This window comes from Phocoena phocoena, chromosome 12 (assembly GCF_963924675.1).
Source record: "Phocoena phocoena chromosome 12, mPhoPho1.1, whole genome shotgun sequence".
Classification (NCBI taxonomy): domain Eukaryota; kingdom Metazoa; phylum Chordata; class Mammalia; order Artiodactyla; family Phocoenidae; genus Phocoena; species Phocoena phocoena.
Genome location: NC_089230.1, coordinates 15,891,418 through 15,910,088, shown reverse-complemented (window position 1 = coordinate 15,910,088; position 18,671 = coordinate 15,891,418). Strand labels below are relative to the sequence as shown.

The 18,671-nt window shown below is 39.5% G+C and overlaps 1 protein-coding gene across 1 annotated transcript in view; it reads right to left on the bottom strand.

Annotated features, from left to right (window-relative positions):
* PPIL4 (peptidylprolyl isomerase like 4) overlaps positions 1–10,568 on the bottom strand; it is a 34,470-nt gene extending 23,902 nt beyond the window's left edge. The window contains exons 1-7 of the mRNA XM_065888787.1: positions 10,463–10,568; positions 5,510–5,577; positions 5,358–5,422; positions 4,657–4,774; positions 3,919–4,061; positions 3,315–3,411; positions 2,449–2,565 (exon numbers count right to left, since the gene is read on the bottom strand). Coding sequence (XP_065744859.1) covers positions 2,449–2,565; positions 3,315–3,411; positions 3,919–4,061; positions 4,657–4,774; positions 5,358–5,422; positions 5,510–5,577; positions 10,463–10,532 — 678 coding nt within the window. The 5' untranslated portion in view covers positions 10,533–10,568. The remainder of the gene's footprint in view (positions 1–2,448; positions 2,566–3,314; positions 3,412–3,918; positions 4,062–4,656; positions 4,775–5,357; positions 5,423–5,509; positions 5,578–10,462) is intronic.
* Positions 10,569–18,671: the final 8,103 nt, after the last annotated feature.

The window sequence follows — 18,671 nt, the reverse complement described above, 5'->3', positions numbered from 1 at the left end:
CAAGAAAAGGAATCCACAAGTCCATATAGATAATGAATATATGCTAAGTAGAGATAATAAAGGAGTGCTCTTCCTTACAAAAGAAGGCAGGCTGACAAGTGTGGAAAAAAGGGCAGAGTTGGGAAATCACCACTTTGCACCCATCAGAGTCAAGATTGGTTCAAGCAATAGTCACGGATGGCTAAGAAATCCAGAGGGACAGTTTGACAAGGAATAAGATATCTGAAGGTCTCAAAGTGCCTTTCTACAGATGGCTTATTAGTTGCAAGGGGAAAACAGAAACTATGCAGTGGAGTCCCCAGACAATGGATTACCTTGACCAAGTGATCAAAACAAAACACTTTCCAATGAGAGGCAGATGGATATTATCCACCTCCAGATGTGACATCTGAGAAGGATACAATGTCACCTATGTAGTACTCTGGCTATGGGTGTATAACCTGAATCTTAATCACAAGGCAACAGCAGGTAAACCTAAATTGAAGAATATTCTACAAAATAAATGACCTGTATTCTTCAAAAATGTTAATGTAATGAAAAATAAGGCAAGTTAAGGAATTCTTCCAGCTTAAAGAGATTAGAGCAACATGACAACTAAATGCAACAGATGATTGATCATGAGCTGGATTCTAGACTGGCAGGGAAAAAAAAAATCTATGAAGGATATTACTGAAGTAACTGACAAAACTGGAAGGTAGACTGTAATTTCTATCAATTTTAAATTTCATGATTTTGATATCTATACTGTGAATATGTAGGATAATACTGTTGCTCTTAGGAAATACACACTAATGAAAGAGAAAAGATACCTGCACCGCAATTTCAAATGGTCCCCCCAAAACAGTATGTGCGTATGTGCACGTATAATCAGAGACAGAGAGGGAGAGGAGAGAGAAAGAGAAAATGAACGATCAAAGCAGATGTGGCAAAATGTTAAAAATGGGTGAATCTGGGTAAAAGGTATATAGAAGTTGTCTGCGTTATTTGTAATTTTTCTGTAAATTTGAAATTATCTGAAAATAAAAAGTTTAAAGAATATGTCAACTCCTCTTATTCTGGCATAAACTTTCTATACTTTGTTGATGAAAGCTCTGATGATAAGCTAATGTTCTTTCCCTTATAAATCACTTACTCTTGCTGCCCAGGTGCTCAAAGGATTTTTCTTTTAAGTCCAGTAATTTTCTTAGAATTTATCTTGGTGTTGGCTATTCTGGGTCAATATTCTCAGATAACACAGTGTGCTCATTAAACTATATTTTAAATTTTTTTTCAATTCAGTAAAGTTTTCTTGAATTATAATCTTTAGTATTTGTTCCTTCAGACTAGTGATGCTAATACGAATTTTAAAACATAATGAACCTGAAAGCTCTACTATATAAAATAATGATAGTAATAAAAACTTAATTATTATCCATCGATTCCAATATTATTGATGACCTACTACGTGAAAGGTATACCTATTCCACAAAAATAAGAAATGGGAAAAATGCCTAGTAGGTCAACTAATCATGTACTGAATAACTGTTCCCCAAATGACTTCATATTGCTAGTAATACAAAAAAGAGTATACTTTACGGTGTTCAATTTCTGCCCAGGTTTTATCCTGTACTTAGTATTTTACTATTTAATCTCAATACTTGAGACGTACAAAGAATTATTCTCTAATATACTTAAAATTCAGTCCAAGAAACTCTTTAAAAATGAGATGAGTATAAACAACTGAAACCCAATTAATATTTGTAAGCTGGATATCCACTTCCCTTTTTTTTTTTTTTTTTTTTTTGTGGTATGCGGGCCTCTCACTGTTGTGGCCTCTCCCGTTGCGGAGCACAGGCTCCGGACGCGCAGGCTCAGCGGCCATGGCTCACGGGCCCAGCCGCTCCGCGGCATGTGGGATCTTCCCGGACCGGGGCACGAACCCGCGTCCCCTGCATCGGCAGGCAGACTCTCAACCACTGCGCCACCAGGGAAGCCCCCTCCCATATTTTTAAAAAGGCACTTAGCGGGCTTCCCTGGTGGCGCAGTGGTTGAGAGTCCGCCTGCCGATGCAGGGGACACGGGTTCGTGCCCCGGTCCGGGAAGATCCCACATGCCGCGGAGCGGCTGGGCCCATGACCCATGGCCGCTGAGCCTGTGTGTCCGGAGCCTGTGCTCCGCAACAGGAGAGGCCACAACAGTGAGAGGCCCACGTACCACAAAAAAAAAAAATAAAATAAAAAAAATAAATAAATAAAATTAAAAAAAGGCACTTAGCACTATATTAATAGTGGAATCAAATCTGTTTACTTTCATACGTGTTATTATGTCATACAAAATTTAATCCAGAAAAAAACTCTTAGCTAAATTTTTTAATATTTTAAAGACTATCAAAAAGTCAGAAATAAACTCACAATGAGTATGTATTAAATATATTGCTGAAAAACTATTCGAACAAAGTAATTATCTTACCATTTCTAGTAGAATAGCTTGAGTTTTGGCCTCTTTTTCTGCCTTTATTTCTTCTACTTCTTCAGCCGATCTTCCTTTGAAATCATCAATTTCTTCATCTGCTCCTATCCGACCACTCTGTAAGGCAGAAGTTACTCATATATATATTTAAAGAATAGAAAAATCTAAGAAACATGAGAGACATTATGCTTTATTCTTAGTTCCATCAAATGTGTTAGAACATTTGTTTCACAAATGTGAAACAAACTTACAAACCTCTGAAAATTGATTTAGATGAATTCAATAATACTAGCCAGACTAGGCATCTAATTTATTTTAAAATCAAAATAAACATTTATATAGGAACTACCTGGTAACCAACTAAGTGCTGAATACAGAAGATAAATGATCTTAGAAATTAAGCATTAAATCCCAACTATAAAGATAAATTCAGCTTTGAGGAAGCCTCATATGCAGAAATTTTTACCTCAAAAGATCTGAGGGAAAAAGTCTCCATTATGCCACAGAAATTTCTGGGTTCTAGCCTGGCTCAAAAGTATCCCCAGTTGAAAAGTTCCTTCACAAGCTGATAATTTAATTTAGCCTCAAAGCTACACTCCTATCTAGAGTTAAGAGATAAGAGAAATATTTCCCCAAGGTATTCATATAAGCTTCCAGAGCTAAGGAAAGAATATTAGGGAAATAAAAAGATAGGTAGAAAAATGAGTATCTCCCTGGAAGAGAAAAAAGAACTTTAAACTTGTCCTAGTATTACTGATCAAGCAAGATAATCATTCTGAAGAAATAAGTTTTAATAAGGTAAAAAGCAAATTTTATGCAAAACATTAATATGTATATACATTCAATCACAAGAAGACTCTACTTACATCTAGTTGTTCCCTTGTAGGTTCTGGTGATCGATCAGGAATTAATAGATCAGGAGGGTCATCAAATGGATCATCTAAAATCACTGTATGATTTATCCTTACAAAATAAATCCAAGTCAAATGTTACATTTATGTCATTTCAGAATCCATGTTTTACTTTTTATAAAAATTATAACAAATATCTTAAGTATCTCTAACACCAAAAAAAACCATCAGCTCTTAAATTTTATTGCACAAGGATATTACTAGTGTATACTTTCACAATTAGTGTTACTGTTTTTGATTGTTTGATATTATATATTATATTTATTACTCTGCATTATGCTAAGATGTAATATAAATGACTAAATCCTAGTAATTTTGTCATAGCTCTCAATAATCTGCATTTTTTAAAAGATAAAGGATTAATAATTCCTCCCAACGTAAGCATTTATAATTAGTATAAGTATTTTTTTAAATAAAGGTCTTCTCTATTATAAAGATTCTTATAGTCACACATTTTAGAATTGTCCAAAAACCAGTCCTATGTATGCCATCCCCATTACCTGTCAAACATCACATATAAAACATTCTAGTACATTTCAACAGTAAACTATAACCATACCTGATATCTTGATATGGTACAAAGTCCTTATCAACAAAGGTCTCATTAATTTTCTTAATTATGTCCATGCCCTCTGTCACTTCACCAAACACTGTATGAACACCATCAAGGTAATCTAGATTATCTCCTGTTGTAATAAGAAACTATATAGAAAGACATAGAATAAATACAAATATATATATAATTCAAACTGAAATCAGTTACAAAAGACTACATTAATTGCATGAATTCTCACCTACTTGTCACTACTACTAAGTATAAGGCACAAAGCTTAAACATAAAATATCAATAAATACAGATGCTCTGACTGTTTAAAATACTTGAACAAACCAAATCTCAGTTTTTTCACATGTAAACTGTGAGGAAAAAAATGCATCTACTCCAATGGGGCTGTTGTGACAATGAATGAGAGGTGCTCAACACGACCTGTTTTGAAATAAGTAATCAATACTGAAAGGAAACGGGCCACACTGTGAACAGTGATATTCCAGGAATGGTGGGATTGTAGGCAACGTTATTTTCATCTTTGTGCTTTTCTGTATTTTCTAAATTCTTCCCAATGGACATGCTTTACTTTTAAAAGGACAAAATAATGATTTTTTTAACATAGGAAAAAATAGTGTCATTTTTTTCTTCTAACAAATATCTTTGATTGAAATTCTCTCATTACTAGATATTTACAAAGATAATTTTGTGGGTTCCCTAGAGCAAAACTCATCTCCTCACCCATTTCCTTACCTGAGATCCATGCTGATCACTGCCATTGTTCACCATGGACACAGTGCCCTTCTTCTTGTGCTTAATTCTTGGCACTTTTTCAGCATCGAAAAAGCTTGCTTGATCGCCATACAGTTGACTAAAAATACATCCAATAAGGTTATAAAATATAAGTATACTCAACATGAAATATAAAACTACTAGGGTTACATATAGGGCGCTAGGGTTAACATATAAGGTTACCATTTGTTTTTGGTTTTTTTCAGCTGTGCGCATGGCTTGCGGGATGGAACCCATGCCCCCTGCAGTGGAAGGGCAGAGTCTTAACCACTGGACCGCCAGGGAAGTCCCAGGTTACCATTTCTTTATAGAAATGCCACTATGATTCAAAATATTCCTTTTATTTGCTATAGACATTTATGGAACTTGGGGGAAATCTATCTATCTATCTATATATATATATATTTTTTTTTTTTTTTTTTTTTTTGCGGTACGCAGGTCTCTCACTGTTGTGGCCTCTCCCGTTGCAGAGCACAGGCTCCGGACGCGCAGGCTCAGCGGCCATGGCTCACAGGCCTAGCCGCTCTGCAGTATGTGGGATCTTCCCAGACCGGGGCATGAACCCGCGTCCCCTGCATCGGCAGGCGGACTCTCAACCACTGCGCCACCGGGAAAGCCCGAGGCAATTCTATTTTTACTCGTTTGAAAATAAAAGAACTTACCCAAAAACTGACTCTCCTCCACGGCCAGTCCCTGTAGGATCACCAGTCTGTATGATAAAATCCCTCTATAATATATAGGATACTTTGTTAATTCAGAGAGCTTGCTAGATAGTTCCAATAACAAAGAACATGACTAATATCCACCAACTCACCTGTACATTGTGAATAAGGCAATAATTGTAATATTTTATTTTGCACAACTTCAGGAAATTCAAGCAAGCTGAAAGAAAGTAAATAGTAAATGTATCACAGTAGTTCACAAATGTATTTTTAACCAAGTAAAAGCACAGTTAGTATAGTTTAATTTCTAAGTTACCATACAAAAACTTCCCCAAATGGTCAAATGTCCAAAGCCACTGAAAAAGGTAGTAATCCTAGAAAAAGGCAATATGTTTTAAATTATCATTTTATTCTCTTTTTCTTTGGATTTCTTGGGCATCTGAACTGTATAGAAACCTGAAACTTATCTGGGACAAGCAATCATTTGTTGATGAATTGATTTTGTAAGGGAAAGAAAAAATGAAGAGGACACTATGACTGCAAAGGATCTAGCAGAGTATCTGAAAATGGGTACACATTATTTATATTAGAGAAAACAAAATATCTGGGACCATTTTTTTCACAATGATTAAACAGCCCTTCACAAAAATCCATATACTTATCATGTACCATGTTTTTTAAATAAATTCACTCATTTATCCAATAAACACTGACTGAGAATCTTCTAAGTACCTGTCACTGTTGTTAGGCCAAATGCCATTAAATCTCGATTTCTACCCTTAACAAGTTTTCAGTCTAGTTGCAGAGAAACATGCTAACAACTTCTCGAGGCACTAAGCTAGAAACCAAACAGTCAGAAAGACATATGAGGCGGTCCCTGCCCTCAAGGAGCTTATACTAAGCTAGGGTCCTTTCACCTGAACATAAATAGTTACAATAGTGGGCACACCTGATAATACCATCTGTGCACTTAAATGGTACAAAGTTTAAAAGTGCTTTTAAATATGCCACACAAGTTGAAAAGAGATTGTTTCTGGCTGGGGAAATGAGAAGACCTCCTGGAGGCTTAAGGGAGCATTAAAAGAACTGGATTGGCAGAGAGTAGAGAGTGGGCATTTCAAGCTGGGAAGACATTATGAAATACCCTGGAAGCGGGAATTTAAATGTTTTGGGGAGGGTCCAGGAGACCAGTCTAACTTCTATAACTTCTCCAGTGACACAGAGGAATAGAGGATTAAAAAGCTGGAGAGGTAAGATGGAGCCAAGTTATTGGAGGTTCTTGAATATCAGGCTTTTGATCATTTTTCTAGAAAAAAAAATATATTCCTGGAGTTACTGTTAAACATATAGGAGTAGTCCTTTAACTAGAAAACAAAATAATGAATCTAAGTAGTGATCAACAATGGTTGCCAAAATCTTTAGGTGAAAAGCTAATGGGAACACTGTTAACAGATGTATCAGGTAGACAGGCCTGAACCACTAACCAATCTTAACATCACAAAAAGGTCCAACCAGACATCAAGTGCCTCCTGAACGTGATGCAGCTGGAAGTACAGACTACCTGATATGAAATATTCTTGCCAAAAACATTAAACCTGAATCTGATTAAGGCTCTGGATCTAAGGAGCAACTCATGAGAAATAGAAGGGATAGAAGAATATATTAAAAGATACAACAGGGATAAAATCAGTCAAATCCAAAATGAGAAAAATCTATCAATGACCCAGATTCTTTCTCAAAAATTTTTCAGGGAAAAAAGGGGGGCGGGGGGAACTTACAGATTAAAAGATATTTAAGAGATGTATCAACCAATATAATATAAGGACCTTCTTACAAGACTAGACTAAACACACTCTTATCATACAATCCAGCAATCATGTTCCTTTGCATTTACCCAACGCATCTGGAAACAGGTCTATGCAAAAACTTGCACACGGATGTTTATAGCAGCTTTATTCATAACTGCCAAAATTTGAAAGCAATCAAGATGTCCTTCAGTAAGTGAATGGATAAATAATCTGTGGTACAACCAGACAATGAAATATTATTCAAGGCAAAAAGAACTGAGATACCAAGCCATGACAAGACGGGGGAACCTAAAATGCATTACTCAGTGAAAGAAGTCAATCTGAAAAGGCTACATACCGTATGGTTCCATCTGTATAACATTCTGGAAAAAGCAAAACTATGGACACAATAAAAGATAAGTGGTTGCCAGGAGATGCGGGGGAGGGGAATGAACAGGCAGAGCACAGAGGATTTTTAGGGCAGTGAAATTACTCTGTATGATACTGTAATGGTGGATACATGTCACTATACATTTGTCCAAAGCCACAGAATGCACACCAACAAGAGTGTACCCTAACATAAATAATGGACTTTGGGTGATAATGATGTGTCAATACAGGTTCATCAAATGTACCACTGTAGTAACAAATGTAAAGTATGTACAATGTTACATGGTTGAAACATTACAAATGTATCACAAATGTACCATTCTGGTGGGAGGTACGACAATGGCAGAGGCCTATGCACTGGGTGTAGGGGGAATATGGGAAATCTCTGTACCTTCACCTCAGTTTTGCTATGAACCTTAAAGTGCTTTAAAAAAATAAAGTCTTAATTTTAAAATGGGGTGGGGGAGAACCTACAGATTAAAAGATATTTAAGAGAGACTTCCCTGGTGGTCCAGTGGTTAAGGCTCTGTCTGCACTTCCAATGCAGGGGGTGCGGGTTCCATCCCTGGCGGGGGAACTAAGATCCCCCAAGCCGAGGGGTGCGGAAAAAAAAAAAAAAAAATTTAAACATCCAGTGGAGTGGGGCTATAAATGAAACATTTCACAACTGTTAAGCAGAAGCTGATCATCAGTACATGAGGGTTCATTTACATGATTCTACTTCTGTGTATGTTTCAAGTTTTCTATAATAAAAAGGTTTAAGAAAAAGAGGGCTTCCCTTGTGGCGCAGTGGTTGAGAATCCGCCTGCCGATGCAGGGGACACGGGTTCGTGCCCCGGTCCGGTTAGATCCCACATGTCACGGAGCGACTGGGCCCGTGAGCCACGGCCGCTGAGCCTGCGCGTCCGGAGCCTGCGCGTCCACAATGGGAGAGGCCACAACAGTGAGAGGCCCGCGTACCGCAAAAAAAAAAGAAAAAGAAGGGAGAGAAGGAGGGAGGAAAAATGAAAAATAAGTCTGGATATATTTACTATAAATTGATAAGTAGTTACATATAGAAGTAGATACCCAATCACATGCTTATAAATATATACAAATAGGGTGGACTTATGTTTTTAGTGTCCCAAGCTATCTTTTCAGAAACATTGCTTGTCCATTTTGTCCGTGTTAATTAGATGAGATAACCCTACCTCCCCTTTATTCTCTCATAGTTCTACGGAAAAAGGCCCACAAACTTGCCAGGTGCTGCTCCACATGGAGCGTGTCAAACTCAAAGGAAAGCAAATCCAAGAGATGAAAAATACAATTCCCTATAAAATCCTGTGTACCCCCTGGTCCTGCCATCTTTAAAGCTTACCCCAGTAACATGAGGCAATCAACTGTTTTCTTTAAGCCAGTTTGTGTTGAGTTTCTATCACTTGCACAAAGAATCCTAATACAACACATATATTTGCATTACTCAATATAATGAACCTTTGGTGTATGCCCTCAAAGTGTCAGGCACTGCAGTAGGTGCTCAGGATATAGAGATAATTAAGACACAGTCCCTATTCTCTTAGAGTTTACATTCTTGAGAGGAGCCCAGGACTTGCAAATTAATTCCAGGAAAATAGGTAAATGTATAACAAAATATGTACTGTGATTTATAAAGGACCTGAGACAGAACACAAGAAACCAATCGAACTCTACTTAGGGACACTGGAGAGTTTCACAGAAGAGATCATGCTTGATCTGAAATTGAATAATAAGCAGGAACTTTGCCAAAAAGACAACAGCGGAGAGAAATGTGGGGTAGAGGCAACAGTATGAGAAAGGCATAGAGGTATGGCTGAGTGTTGAGGGGTGGCGATAAGTGAGCGTGGGATAAAGTGCAGCACGTCAGAAGGCACTCATGGTACCATATTGCAGCTTGTTTCATCTTCTTTCATAGACTGCATTCCATGGGGGCAGGACCCTGCTTGTAACTAAACTCTCCTGGTCTCCAGCTTCTCTCCACTCTGAAACATTCTCCACACTGCTACTTATTATCGTCCTAAAACAAGAAGTCTGCCATGCCTCCATCCTGCTCTTAATCCCTTCAAAGACTCTGGGCTCAAGGCTATTCACGACCTGACCTAACCTAAAAACGTATACAACCAGACTCGCAGTCGGCCATTCCACTGTCAAGCCACGCGGATCTACTTGCTATTTCCATTAAATTCCAAGCAAACAAGAAAACCCTCGCTCCCACTCATTTTTCAAAGAGCTAGCTCAAGGGCTCTGAATTCTTTGCTAGCTTTGCTTCTCCCCGCCCCCTGCCAAAATTACACCCTCCTCTGGTTTCCATGGCAACTTACACATTCTTCCACTACAACGCTTAAGAAATTAAATGGGTTGCGGCGCCTATTTCCACCAATGGAAAATTAGACCCTCAAGGGTAAGAGGCCCATTCTACGGCTTGGCACAAAGTCTCGCATAGTGGGCGATCAATGAGTGTTTGCTAAGGTTGGGTGCACACCTCTGGACAGCCCTTCCTCCAACCACGAGGGAGGCCCACACTCACGGCTCCAAGCCCATCCTCCCTGCTTTCATCAGGATATACTGATTACACACGAAGGAATACTGCTTGCGTTCCTCTGACTAGTGAAAAGCAGTAAAGCCGCAAAAGCTATGGGCATTGTATATGCTGCATTACACACACACACACACACACACACACACACACGCATTTAATAACCACAAGCACCCGCCACCCGGACCCAGCACTAGATGCGGAGAAGGGCTGCTCCTCAAAAAAACTTTTCAACCAAGGCCCGCTAATAAAACAGCGCAGTCGCGGGCACCATCAGCCCAGAAGCTCCAACCAGTCCACGGCAACCTGGCAGAAAAGGCAAAGTGGGGAAGGCAGATAGCGGCCCGGCGGAGAGGTGAGCGGGACCCGGGCCTCACCGCGCGGCCGCTCCTCCGTGTACAAGTCGATGACGACATCGCCCAAGGTGGTCTCCAGCAGAACAGCCATGGCGCCCGCTCCTCCTCTGCAACAAGCCCCGGGGGTGACAGGCTCAGCCCGACGTCAACTACGCCAGGCGTCACCCTCGGCGCGACGCCTTTTACATCATCCCTCCGACGACAACGCCCCCTTCCGGGAGGCTCCTTTGGGCGGATCTGGTCGGTGCCCCGCCTCCCCCGGCTGTCGGGCGGTGCCCTGGGTCCTGCCCATGGCGCGGCCCTTTTGAAAATCGTTCTTAGCCCTTGGCGACTGGCGCGGAAACCTGTCACTCAAAGGGGCTTCTGTGAAGGGTTTGTGACCCTTTTGTGCTCCATCTCAAAAATGGGGCGCTCTTGCACTGTTAGTGGGAATGTAAACTGATACAGCCACTATGGAGAACAGCACGGAGGTTTCTTAAAAAACTAAAAATAGAGTTACCACACCACCCGGCAATACCACTCCTGGGCATGTGCCCTGAGAAAACCATAATTCAAAGAGAGTCATGTACCACAATGTTCATTGCAGCACAATTTACAATAGCCAGGACATGGAAGCAACCTAAGTGTCCATCAACAGATGAATGGATAGAGAAGATGTGGCACATACATACAATGGAATATTAGTCATAAAAAGGAACGAAATGGAGTTATGTGTAGTGAGGTGGATGGACCTAGAGTCTGTCATACACAGTGAAGTAAGTTAGAAAGAGAAAAACAAATACCGTATGCTAACACATATATATGGAATCTAAAAAAAAAAAAAAGGTTCTGAAGAACCTAGGGGCAGGACAGGAATAACGACTCAGACGTAGAGAATGGATTTGAGGACACAGGGAGGGGGAAGGGTAAGCTGGGACGAAGTGAGAGAGCGGCATGGACATATAGACACTACCAAATGTAAAATAGATAGCTAGTGGGAAGCAGCCACAAAGCACAGGGAGATCAGCTCCGTGCTTTGTGTTCCCCTAGAGGGGTGGGATAGTGAGGGTGGGTGGGAGGGAGACGCAAGAGGGAGGGGATATGGGGATATATGTATATGTATAGCTGATTTGCTTTGTTATACAGCAGCAACTAACACAACAATGTAAAGCAATTATACTCCAATAAAGATGTTAAAAAAAAATAAAGAATGGGGCGGACCTTTCTTTAATGCTCCTCAGGCCCTCCCTTCATCGCAGTGTGGGCGGGGGCGGGGGGGGGGCGGGGAGGAGGACCGCGGCGCCACCTTCCCCTGACCTGTTGGGACAACCACTCGGAGTTTCCTAGTTGGTCTCTTTTTATCTCCCAGAATCAGAAACTTTAGGCCTTAAAGGCAGAATTTGCTACCCAGAAAGATGGTTAACAGGCAGTTCTTTCCTGGCTAATTGCATCTAGGGAAAAGACTATACCTGTTACAGCAGCAGATGGTGGGTGGGTCCTTAGTGCAACAAGCTAAAGATGGTAGGCTTCAGCCTGTATCTCTACTGGTTTTATCAGTAATCTTGATGAAATAAGAGAAAACAATTTTAAGGCAAGACAGAGAAGTTCAAGATCAATGATTGTAATAGTGTAACTCTAAATGTGAGAAGAAGCAACAATAGGGAACATTTCCTGGACCATAATGGACTAGTAAGACAGGTGGTCTAGAGGCTTTGGGCTACTGTTAACAGGGTCTAGTACAGTCATAGCACATTGAGTGGCCTATCAACGAAATCCTCGCTTGACCTGGAAATGAGCATTCCTAGCACCCCAGGATAGATTGGTCATGATATGCCTCGCAAAACTTGGTTGAAATTAAGACCTAAAGGGAAAGGATTGTAAAATTAAAAAATGTTGCCCACCATCCAGCTCTACAAGAATCAAGTCATCGGCCACTGCAGTCACTGGCCTCTAATACACCTTGAAAGGAATTCAGGGCGAAGGTCAGGATGAGGCACTTTGTGCTTTGGGAAAAACTGACAGAACTGGCCCTCGGTTAGATATTTTCAGGAGAAAATTTCATGAACCCGGTTTCTTGCATCTTCTCACACTTAGAAAAGCACTAGAACCATTAACTAAGATATTTGTTTCTCTCGAATAGCAGTAACCTACTAAGGTGATGGATTTCATGTACTCCTTCACCAAAATCACGTATATACTGGCCTCCGCCTTTACCTCTTCAGAACAGTTCTCAGAGCTCTCTGAGAGACTATCTCCCAGGTTATAATCCTCAGGTTGGCTCAAATAAAATTTTCCATTTCTTTTATAGGTTGACTATTAATTAATTTTTTCATCGACACTCTAACTTAGAAGACTTATGAAACTACTTTTGTCTTCCTTTGAGGGTTTCCATGAAAAGTTTATTCCCCAAACTCTCCTGGTCAAGCTGACCACTCTTTTTCATGCCATTTTATACACACTTATAACTTCCAATAACTTCATTTCTGACTAAAAACCAAAGTTTCTATAGTCTACAAGGCCTTACATGACATTCTGCCACCCCTGTTCCTGTCTTCACTCTTAGTCCCCTGAGGTCACACTAGCCTTTGCTATTCTTTGAACACTATGGGGCAGGGGATGGGGTGAGGGGTTCTGCCTGAGGCCCTTTGCATTGCTGTCCCATCTGGTTGGAACCCTCTTTCTCCAGCTATTTGCATAGCTCTCTTTCACCTCCTTTAGGTCCCTTGCTCATATGTCACCTCTCAGTGAGCCCTTCCCTGACCACTATAATTAAAGCTAACCTAGGACTTCCCTGATGGTCCAGTGGTTAAGACTCTGCACTTCCACTGCAGGGGGCACGGGTTCGATCCCTGATCGGGGGAGCTAAGATCCCACATGCCTCGTGGTGCAGCCAAAAAAAAAAAAGTTAACCCCACATACATACACTTTTACTTTTCTACATAGTGCTTTTTACCATCTAACATGCTAGTTAGGAATTTGTTTATATTTGTATGTTGTTACTAGAATGTCAACTCCAGAGGGAGAGCCAATTTTGTCTGTTTTGTTTACTGCTCTATCCTTAGTGCCTATGACAGCCTGCCACATAATAGGTGAATAATTATTTACTGATGAATGAATATTGGCGATTAATTAAAGAAATGCAAATTAAAATAACAATGCAATTGTTGATGGAAATGTAAAATAGTACGGCCACTTTGGAAGACAGTTTGGCATTTTCTTACAAAGCAAAACATTACCTTACCATGAATTCAAGCAATCACTCACCTAGGTATTTACCCAAATAAGTTGAGTCTTATGTCCACACAAAAACCTGCACACAAATGTTTATAGCAGCTTAATTCATACCTGCCAAAATTCAGGAGCAACTGAGACATTTTTTTAATAGGTGAATGAATAAACAAACTGGTTTAACAAGCTGGAATAAACAACCATGCAATGGAATATTATTTAAAGATCAAAAGAAATGAGCTAGCAAGCCATGAAAAGACATGGCAGACCTTAAATACATATTGGTAAGTGAAAGAAGCCAGTGTGAAAAAGCTACATACTGTGTAATTCCAACTATATGACAACTATTCCTTTTCTGATAAAGGAAAATTATGTAAACAGTATAAAGATCAGTGGTTGCCAAATTTCTGGCAGAATGAGGGAGAGATGAGTAGTTGAAACACAGGCATTTTTAGGGCAGTGAAACTATTTTGTATGATGCTATAATGGTGGCTATTATGTATTTGCCAAACCCTGAATAACTGTATGACAAAAAGAGTGAACCCTATTATAAACTGTGGACTTTAGTTAATAATAGTGTATGAATATTGGTTTATCAGTTGTAACAAATGTGTCAGACTAATTCAATATGTTAATAATAGGGGAAACTGGGAGATGGAGGAGAGGGTATATAGGAACTCCCCATAATTTCTCCTCAATTGTTCTTTAAACCTTAAGTTGCTCTAAAAAAAGTGTGTATACAGAAAAAAGATTTACCATTTTTCAACTTTTACTTAAGTGATTCAAAAGATAAACAGTCCTAAATATTAAATTTTACATATATACCACTTAACATATTTTATGATTTTATGGTTATATTTTCCGTGATTATCTCTAAATATTGAGTCCCCTGAGATAGTAAGCTTCCACTCCTATCCAACCCCACTCATATAAAAGTCTTAAACTTACTATAGCAGGGGCTTAGATCCAGGGGCTTTTGAGAACATTTTGATTGGCTGGAAAGCAGGACATTCCGCCCTCTCTGGGAGCAATCTTCACCTGCTTCTTCGTCTGCCTGTCCTTGTCAAAGACTTTAATTGCTCTTTCTTTTCTTTTTTTTTGCGATTTTATTTTTTTTAATTTAATTTTATTTTTTTATACAGCAGGTCCTCATTAGTCATCAATTTTATACACATCAGTGTATACATGTCAATCCCAATCTCCCAATTCATCACACCACCATTCCCACCCGCCACTGCTTTTCCCCCTTTGTGTCCATACATTTGTTCTCTACATCTGTGTCTCTATTTCTGCCTTGCAAACCAGTTCATCTGTACCATTTTTCTAGATTCCACATATATGCGTTACTATACAATATTTGTTTTTCTCTTTCTGACTTACTTCACTCTGTATGACAGTCTCTAGGTCCATCCATGTCTCTACAAATGACCCAGTTTCGTTCCTTTTTATGGCTGAGTAATATTCCATTGTATATATGCACCACATCTTCTTTATCCATTTATCTGTCAATGAGCATTTAGGTTGCTTCCATGACTAACTGCTCTTTCTTTATTGTGATTATTTTAGCATGACCTTTTCAGTAGATATTGGTATAATGTTTTGAAATGTGGGTTTTAGTATTATTCACACGTGGTGAGGACAACAGATCCCAAGAGGAGGGGGGACACACCATGCCATGAAGGACCACACAGGAAAGCACCAGGGTGGGTCAGGAGGCAGAAGGAGGAAGAGGAAAGCATAGACAGAAGTCTTTACTGTGGTTTCTTTGGAGAAGGCAAGACAAGGGAGCGTAAGCAGGATTAGCACTGGCTGGTTTGAATAATTTCAGTGGGCTCTGGGGGTTGGAGGCTATCTCTAGTTTTCTGGTACGTGGCCCTGGGATGATTAGGGCAGAGAAATATTGCCTCCTGCAGTTTAATAAAAGCCTGATAGTGGAGGTGATCTGGAGTATAAGCTCTGGATTGGTTGGTTTACATATGAAAGGCAGGCTCACAGGGGAGCAGTTTACTAACTCTAGAAATTAGCTTAGCCCTGGGAGTCTCTCTTGGGTCAGCCAGGCCCCAGACAACAGAGCATCCAGAATACAGAAAATAAGAAAATATAGTTAATACATATAGATTATGAAGTTGCCCATAATTTTGCCACCAAATGCGGTAGAAGATGATAAAGTGCAGCTTCTGTGTTCTAGGGACTCAAATATTGTGAAGCTTGACTCAAAAGAAGGAAATGCACTCCCCAACACTGGAAGCCCAATGAAGGCGGAGAAAAGACATCCTGCAATCTGCTTCTGCTTCCACATGGAGGCCCCTTCCGTTCCTAAAAAAGTCTTAAAAGTTCAAAGAAGACAAATAAAAATGCAGGCTTTTGCTTCCCAGGTGTCTGTACATAGCTTGTCTTTGTATCAGAGCACTCTCCTGTGTTCTGCTTTAACAGACAACAGCTGTATGAGGAAGACAGTGTAAATAGAATACAAATTAAACTGGATCTCTATGGCCTAGGTTTTGTACATACAGAAACTGCATGGTATTTAAATTACTGTTTGTCTCTAATGAGGTATGCAGTTTCTTTAAAAACAAACCTCAAAAAAAAAAAAACAAAAAACAAAAAAAAAAAAAAAAAAAAAAACAAACCTCAAAAAAAGTCTTAAAAAAATCAAAAAACAAAAAATGCAGGCTTACTACAAAACATTACCTACTTAGCTGTGTTACTGAATATGAAATCATCCCTAAATAGACTCTCAAAAGGATTTCTACCTCCGCCATTGAATTCTTCCTGCAATATTTATCACAGATGTCCTATATTTTTGAAATCGCAGAGTATTTTTAAATATTTTGGATGTTTATTTTAATCTTTTATTTCCAGAATTTTTATCAGAATACAAATCAAACACTGATTTACAACTAATTTAACATCCTTGGACACAGATGTCTCTGCATGCTTTCAGGTTATTGGAATCAGTTAGCTGGGGGAGCAGAAAGCAGGGACGGCCTCTTTGTCCTGGGGCCCCTCTGGCTACAGTTGGGGTGGAGAAAGAGGCAAAGATCTCCCACGATTTCCTGTTTCTTCATTTCTCTCAAGGCAGATCATGTTCTTAGAAACTCAATTGAACAGAACACTTTGTAATAATCTCTATAAACATATAAAAACAAAGAAAATTATGACTTTTACTTTTTAAACAACTTCTATGAACCAATAGAATGTATTAATTCAGAATACCAGGGTTAAAAACCACAGCTCCATCACTTAGTATCCTGTAACTCAGGGCAAAAAACTTAATCTCTATAAATACACAGAGAATAAGGGTACAGTCAAAACAGTTTTAAAATATCTTAGGAGAAAAATAAGGTAAAATGTGTAAATGGCTCTGGAGATGTAAAAGGAATATCTTTCTTGATTTCCTTTTTATCATCTCCTGGGGGTATTCAGGAAGTTCAAAAATGTGTAGTTGAGTAACTCTGGAAAATAATGGAGTAGACTGTGTTGCAATAGAAATGCAGTGATTCACTCTCTCCCAGAAATTGGAAACAGATACAGATTATGTCCCAGGCTTCTCTTTGGTGCCGAGCCTGCTTTTGGATTACAGAAAAAGAGGAATTCAACTTCTGAGTGTGAGAATAATAAAAACAATGGGATCAGTAGTTTTTGCTTTTTTTTTTTTTTTTTTTTTTTGCCACACCGTGCCGGCATGCAGGTTCCCTGACCAGGGATCAAACCTGTGCCCCCTACAATGGGAGGGTGAAGTCTTAACCACTGTACTTCCAGGGAAGTCCCTAGATCAGTTGTTGAAAAAGGAACTACCTTAAAGTTTGGAGTCAAAGAGTACTATTTTGCGTGAAAATAAAGACGTATTTTTTATACCTCATATAGTTATCTATGTATCAAATTTTTTAAACAATATTTTCTGCTATACGAAAGATTATCTTCAAGAAACATAAAGCAGGGGGCTTCCCTCGTGGTGCAGTGGTTGGGAGTCCGCCTGCCGATGCAGGGGACGCGGGTTCGTGCCCCGGTTTGGGAGGATCCCACATGCCGCGGAGCGGCTGGGCCCGTGAGCCATGGCCGCTGAGCCTGCGCGTCTGGAGCCTGTGCTCCGCAGCGGGAGAGGCCACAACAGTGAGAGGCCTGTGTACCGCAAAAAAAAAAAAAAAAAAAAAAAAAAAGAAATATCTTTAAAAAAAAGAAAAGAAAGAAACATAAAGCATGTAATGTACACAGAACTACATTGGGTTTCTATAGGCAAACTGAACTCTTTTGGAGACAAACAAGTGTAAGAATAATGGATGGTCAGACAAAGGGGAGGGCTCTGTGAGTGACATACAGACTACGTCACTCACCTTCCCCAACTACTCTTTCTTTCAAATGTATTTTGGAAACTTATATTACTAATTCAAATTACACAGATCCACATATGTCATATGTTCTGACCATTAGATTCGATTTGGTTATTTATTTATTTATCTATTTTGGCTGCACCAGGTCTTAGTTGTGGCATGAGGACTCTTAGTTGTGGCATGCATGTGGGATCTAGTTCCCCAACCAGGGATCGAACCCTGGCCCCCTGCATTAGGAGCACAGAAACTTACCCACTGGACTACGAGGGAAGTCCCAGATTCGATTTGTTTTTAATCCCAGAGGTCTGAAACAATGAAAAGGCCAGTGGTTGCAGTTGAAACCCACCAGTGGGTGAGGCTTCATTGCAGAAACCACTTGCCAGTTAATAATGTTGTTGGGTATCTCATCGTAGGCAAGGAATTAGTTGAATGACTATAGTTTACCATACAACAATTTTGGCCAAAGATTTTGTTGTTTACTCTAGCTGAAAACGCAGGCATGGGGGGAGGGGTTGATAAAAGAGGAAGAGGAGCTAAGAGAGAAACAGATTTCTTTTTCTTGTCAAAAGTTCTATTTTTTTTTACTATTTTTTTTCAAAAGTTTTATTTTAAAGAAAGACTGTTTCTTACTCTCCCTGAATGGGACCATCTCCAAGTTCTTCTCAATCAATATGCAATCCTGTTAACCTGAA